The sequence below is a fragment of the Leucoraja erinacea genome, chromosome 27 (genome assembly GCF_028641065.1).
Source record: "Leucoraja erinacea ecotype New England chromosome 27, Leri_hhj_1, whole genome shotgun sequence".
In the NCBI taxonomy this organism is placed as follows: Eukaryota; Metazoa; Chordata; class Chondrichthyes; order Rajiformes; family Rajidae; genus Leucoraja; species Leucoraja erinaceus.
In genome coordinates this window covers 6,710,600-6,717,122 of record NC_073403.1, presented here as the reverse complement: position 1 = coordinate 6,717,122, position 6,523 = coordinate 6,710,600, and the positions used below count along the sequence as shown (strand labels likewise).

General features: G+C 47.5%; 1 protein-coding gene across 1 annotated transcript in view; it reads left to right on the top strand.

Annotated features, from left to right (window-relative positions):
• The first annotated feature begins 1,434 nt into the window (after positions 1–1,434).
• LOC129710022 (uncharacterized) overlaps positions 1,435–6,523 on the top strand; it is a 28,696-nt gene continuing 23,607 nt past the window's right edge. The window contains exons 1-3 of the mRNA XM_055656710.1: positions 1,435–1,535; positions 2,983–3,200; positions 5,561–5,753. Coding sequence (XP_055512685.1) covers positions 1,435–1,535; positions 2,983–3,200; positions 5,561–5,753 — 512 coding nt within the window. The remainder of the gene's footprint in view (positions 1,536–2,982; positions 3,201–5,560; positions 5,754–6,523) is intronic.

Here is a 6,523-nt window from a genome sequence, read left to right as displayed (position 1 = left end):
GTAGAGGGGAATATTATAACCTGGACCCCAGTGAGTGGACTGAAGGTGTTGAAACTGGGGTCACGGTCAATGGAGGGGAGTGATGGAACTTGGACCTCAGTGAATGGAAGGGGGTGTTGGAATTGGGGACCCAGGGGGTGGAGGGGAGTGCTGGAACAGAGGTTCCCAGTGAGATAAGGGCAGTGTTGGTCCTGAGGTCTCAGTGAGTGGAGGGTGAGTGTTGGTATCAGGGTCCCGGTGAATGGAAGGGAAGTGCTGAAACTGGAGTGGAGAGAGGCAACGGGGCAGGGCATCTCTCAGACGGCAGGGAACTCCAGCAGCAGGTGGAAGGGGCAGCTCTGGTCATTGTGTGGAGTCGGCAGTGGTTTCAGTGTGGGTTGCGAGAGGTGGAGGGTGGGGAGGGAAGGGGAGGGGAGGGGGTGAGCAGCGGTGGTGGGGAGGAAATTTGGAGCAGCTGTAAGCAGGGGAGAGGAGGAGACGAGGTGGTGGGGTGGAGGTACAGTGACGGGGAGGGAAGGAGGGGGAGGGAAGGACAATTGATGGTGGAGAGAAGAGGGGATGAGGAGTGGGAAAGGGATGAAAAGCGATAGAGGGGTGTGGGCGAGGATGGGGTGACTTGTGGTGATGGGATAGAGGGTGGGGGAGGAATGCTGGTGAACAAATCTCCCCGCTGTTCCCAAGCCCGGGGGTTCACCTCGTGAATTCAATTCTCACCTGATTTCAAGAACCACGTTAACGAAAACCCAACACAGGAGATTAACCCGGGTTAGGCAGCCCGTTCGTCACCTTTGAAAGTCCCGCTGAATATGGAAACACAAGACAAATTTGCCTATTTCCTTCGCTCCATAGATGCTGCTGCACCCGCTGAGTTTTCTCCAGCACTTTTGTCTACCAAGTACAAAGGACTTTTATTGTCACATACACCCATTGGTGCAGTGAAGTTTGAGACTGTCGAAGCTGGATTTTTTAACAAAACATGAAGTGCTGGGGAACTCAGCAGGTCAGGCAGCATCTTTCAGAACCCTCTCGTGGACATCCCAGAAGCACTGCACACTTCACTGTTAACAGGGTATATAATGAATGCGGATCAAATGTCTTGTTTGTCAGTGCAGTGTAGGAAGGGACTGCAGATGCTGGTTTACAGCGAAGGTTCAAGATTCAAGAGAGTTTATTGGCATGTGTCCCAGATAGGACAATTAAATTCTTGCTTTGCTTCAGCACAACGGAATATTGTAGGCATGAATAAATAAATACAGGACATTTCAATATGTCCATATACCATTGTGTATATATATATACACATACACATATATATATATATACACATACATAAATAAGCAGATAAAGTGCAATAGGCTATTATGGTTCAGATTTTTGTTTGATATGAGTTTAATAGACTGATGGCTATGGGGAAGCAGCTATTCCTGAACCGGGATGTTACAGGTTCTCCACATTCTAAAAGGTAAACTGATCTTTCTGCCCGCGGGGGTGAAAGGGCCGGGCAGCTCTCAGACGGCAGCGAACTCCAACAGCAGGTGGGTGTAAGCGGCGAGGGGGCAGCTCTGGGAGTCGGGGAGCGGTTTCAGTGTGGGTTGCGAGGGGTGGAGGGTGGGGAGGGGGTGAGCTGCGGTGGTGGGAGGAAATTTGGAGCAACGGTAAGGAGGGGGTGGGATGGGGTGCGGTGGCGGGGAGGGAAGGAGGGGGGAGGACAAGTGATGGCGGAGAGATGAGGGAATGAGGAGTGGGAAAGGGATGAAAAGCAGTAGAGGGGAGTGGGCGAGGAAGGGGTGATTTCAAGAACCACGTTACCGAGAACCCAACACAGGAGATTAACCCGGGTTAGGCAACACTTTGAATGCACACAAAACTCCCTCAGAATATGGAAACACAAGAGACTGTAGAAGCTGAATTTGTTTAACAAAGCTGGAGGGACTGAGCGGGTCAGGCAGCATCTGGGGAGCGAATGGCGGACAGGGGGCATTTCGGCTCGGAACCCTTCTTCAGTAAGGGAATGTTGCATTTATACAAAACCTTTCTAGGCCCTCGGGACATCCTAGAGTTCAGTCTGAAGAAGGGTTTCGGCCCGAAACGTCGCCCATTTCCATCGCTCCATAGATGCTGCTGCACCCGCTGAGTTTCTCCAGCAATTTTGTGTACCTTAGTACTTCACACTTCACTGTTAACTTCACCGCCACCGTCGGGGTAGATAATGAATGCGGATCAAATGTCTTGTTAATGAGCGCGGTGTAGGAAGCAAAGATCCTATATAGGATCTTTGGTAGGGAGGAACCGCACATGCTGGTTTACACCGAGGATAGACACAAAATGCTGGAGTAACTCAGCGGGACAGGCAGCATCTGTGGAGAGAGAATTGGTTACGTTTCGTGTCAAGACCCTGCTTCACACTGAAAGGGGGGGGGGGGGCGGAGTGAATCTGTTTGAACATTAAATTCTCCAACTTCCCCAACTCCTATTTCTCCCCCCTCCCTCCCCAAATCTGGTGCGTTCACATTCCCCCAATATCTCCCACCACCCGAGTCAAGAAGGGTCTCGACCCGAAACGTCGCCCATTCCTTTTCTCCAGAGATACTACCTGTCCCACTGAGTTACTTCAGCATTTCTGGTGCCCAGAACGGAACACAATACTCTAAATGCGGCATCACCAATGTCTTATACAACTGCAACATTACCTCCCAACTTCTAAACTCAATACTAACTGATGAAGGCCAATGTTTGAGTCTGTGTGCTTGTGGTGCTGCTGCACCTGTGATGTACCTGTACTTCATTGTACTTGTGCATTGGACAATAAGCTCACCTAGACTAGACCCAGAACGTCAACTGTCTATTTCCCTCCACAGATGCTGCATGACCCGCTGAGCTTCTCCATCGACCCTTGGCTCTGTTTCAGCCGTCAGAGAGATGCTGCCTAACATGCCACGTATTTCCATTGTTAATGTTATGCTTAATGTTTGTTTGTTTTAGAGCCATGTTTTATAGCACTACCAAGAAAATTGTGAGTGAGATTGACCCTGAAGGCAGCGCACTGTTTCCTGTGAAAAGCCCGCTTGATTCTCCAAAATGCAAACCACTTCACCTAGTCATCAAAAAGAAGCAAAAATTTTTTTTCAGCAGAGAAAATTATGTTCCCACTTCCTTCACACTGACTGATATATTGATTGATGGCCAAGATTTAGATTTTGGTAAGATATGGCATTTCTAACATTTTCCTGCACACTGCAGTCTAGCTTGCAACAAGTTAAATTGATGACAAATGTAGAAGCAATGTTGTAAAAGGGAAATGATTGTTTGGATTAAGATACCCAGAATAATGTAGACACGAGGAAAGGCAGATGCTGGAATCTTTTATAAAACACAAAGTGCTGGAGTAACTCAGCAGGTCAGGCAGCATTTATTGAGGAAAGTGGTCACAACGTTTCTGAGTGAAGAAAGGTCCCAACCCGAAATGTTGCCCATCCAATCCCTCCACAGATGCTGCCTGACTGTTGAGTTCTTCCAGGACTTTGTGGTTTGCTCAAGGGTAAACAGGTGACAATTCGGCTTGGCTCGGGATCCTCCTTCAGACTAACTGTGGTCCCCAGAACAATGTCCACTTTCCAAAGTCACACTCTGACAACTGGAAAATTAAAAATGAAATAATTAAATGAAGTCACAATGAAAAGCCGCCATTGGTACAAATTTCAATGGTTCAATGGTCCTTTTATTGTCACAGTGCGAAGTGCAAACGCACAGTGAAATTCTTTCTTGCAAAGAGTCCAGTAGATCCACTGATCCCGCATGCGAGAGGCACCATGCTTTGGCGCCATTTCCAAGAAACAGCAGATTGCACGGACCCGGTGGGCTGAAGGGCCTGTTTCCATGCTGTCTATAAACTAAACGGAACATCGTGTGAATGGGTTAAAAACATCTCTTCGTATCACCATAGCTTTGTGAACACCGTGGAATAATTTTAAGTTTAAAGTGAACCACTCATTAAATGCTTCTTTGTATCTTTGTCATATTGCAATAAGAGCGGGCAGAAATAGGGAGATGGAGTGAAGATAGCGTACGGTTAAGTTTCCTGCTATAGTCTAATATTACAATACCGTTGCCCTCTGTCCTTCTCCCTCCCACGATGGGTGCAAACACAACGTTGATTCAGACTTGGGATTTCTGAGACCATTCACACTGTACACCATCTGTAAGGAACCTGGGAAAGCGAATGGTATGTTAGCATTCATAGCAAAAGGATTTGAGTGTAGGAGCAGGGAGGTTCTACTGCAGTTGTACAGGGCCTTTGTGAGACCACGCCTTGTATTGTGTACAGTTTTAGTCTCCAAGTCTGAGGAAAGACATTCTTGCCATAGAGGGAGTACAGAGAAGGTTCACCAGACTGATTCCTGGGACGTCAGGGCTTTCATATGAAGAAAGACTGGATAGACTCGGCTTGTACTCGCTAGAATTTAGAAGATTGAGGGGGGATCTTATAGAAACTTACAAAATTGTAAAGGGGTTGGATAGGTTACATGCAGGAAGATTGTTCCCGATGTTGGGGAAGTCCAGAACAAGGGGTCACAGTTTAAGGATAAGGGAGAAGTCTTTTAGGACTTAGATGAGAAAAACATTTTTCACACAGAGAGTGGTGAATCTGTGGAATTCTTTGCCATAGAAGGTAGTTGAGGCCAGTTCATTGGCTATATTTAAGAGGGAGTTAGATGTGGCCCTTGTGGCTAAAGGGATGAGGGGGTATGGAGAGAAGGCAGGTACAGGATACTGAGTTGGATGATCAGCCACGATCATACTGAATGGCGGTGCAGGCTCGAAGGGCCGAATGGCCTACTCCTGCACCTATTTTCTATGTTTCTATGTATCGTGTGTTGTGCAGACATCACGTCAGCCAACCAAGAAATAAAAATGAATATTTTCCAATTACATTTCACAGAAAGCAAAGACATACATGTTGAAGTTGAACAGTCTCATTATTTAACAGATTGTGAATATTTTACTAGATCAATGGTTCAACAGTACATGATTTGTCACATGTGCAACCGCGCAGTGAAATTCTGTTTGCATTTACTACACATGCGGGCGCCACCGCGCGCTCGATGTACTGGACCAGTTCCCGTCAACTCGCGTCCCTCACCTCGCGCGGCCATCTTTGTGTCCCAGTGGCGCCTCCTGCAGCCGCCCTTGAAGGTTCTGGAGACATTGCCCCGGTTCACCCTCCCACCGGCCCTTGCTCCTCACGTCCGACATCTCCAGCTCCCTCCCGGTTACACCGACCGGCGACACTTCAACATGATGAGGAAATGTGACTCCAGATAGATTTTGTATATTATCCTGCCCAGTTTTCCGGGCCAGAGAGGCGTTCTTTGTTATCTGAGAAGTTTGCAATAATGCTTCTTCAGGAGAGACCAGTATCACCAACAGCAACTTCCTGTTCCCATGTGTGGACAACAGTTGTTGATATCACTGTGTGGTTAATAAACACTGACCAGTTCTCCGACGTTGTAACAGGAAATAGCGAGCAACCGCTAACAGTCGATTTGCTTTCTTTTCCCAGGATTGAGTAGCTCTATCATTGCCTGCTATTCTCAAGCTTTCAGCGCCTCGGCCAAGGCCCAAGCGGGCGTGGATTCCGGCTATGTTGATGTAGGAGCGCACGTCTCAGGAAGTTCCTCAGACACCATGTCAAGTGTGGAAATGCGAAAGCACACAATCTCTGATCGCACGCTGCTGGATGTTGTCAAAGACAGGTAATCATTGTTGCAGTGGTAGAGTTGCTGCTCTACAGCGCCAGAGATGCGGGTTCAATCCTGACCACAGGTGCTGTCTGTGCGGAGTTTGTACGTTCTCCCTGTGACCACGTGGGTTTTCTCCAGATGTTCTGGTTTCCTCCCACACTTCAAAGACGTAGATTAATTACCTTCTGTAAAAATTGTAAATTGTCCCTCGCATGTAAGATAGGGCTAGTGTACGGGGTCACTGGTCGGCGTGGACTAGATGGGCTGAAGGGCCTGTTTCCGCACTGTATCTCTAAACTAAACTAAACCCACACAAACCCAGGTTACCAATCCAAAAGAAGCTGACAATCTCAATGAAGAAGGCTCCCAACCTGAAGTGTCGTTCATCTATTTCCCTCCACAGATACTGTCTGACCCACTGAGTTCCTCCAGCAGGTTGATTATTACTCACAGAGGGTGTATTTTTCACTTCAATGTGGTGTTTGGCAGCCTCTTGTACTTTGTTAGCTTATTCGAGAGTGAAAACCGCTGGCACCTATCAGGTTCAGCTTTGCTTTAACTTGTATTATAAGGAAAGTAAGATGTTTATTATCTATATCTGTATTACTAAAAGTCTGTTCTTGACCACGTTTGGCCTTCTGTGCTGCGATCTCCGAGAAAACGCCGCCACCTACGGCCGTCATTTTTGTCCACCTTGCTCAGAGCCGTATGTGTGCCGAGGATTTTTCGCATCGATGAAAAATTACAGAGATATTAATGATTTTACAAAATTCCCCATTCTC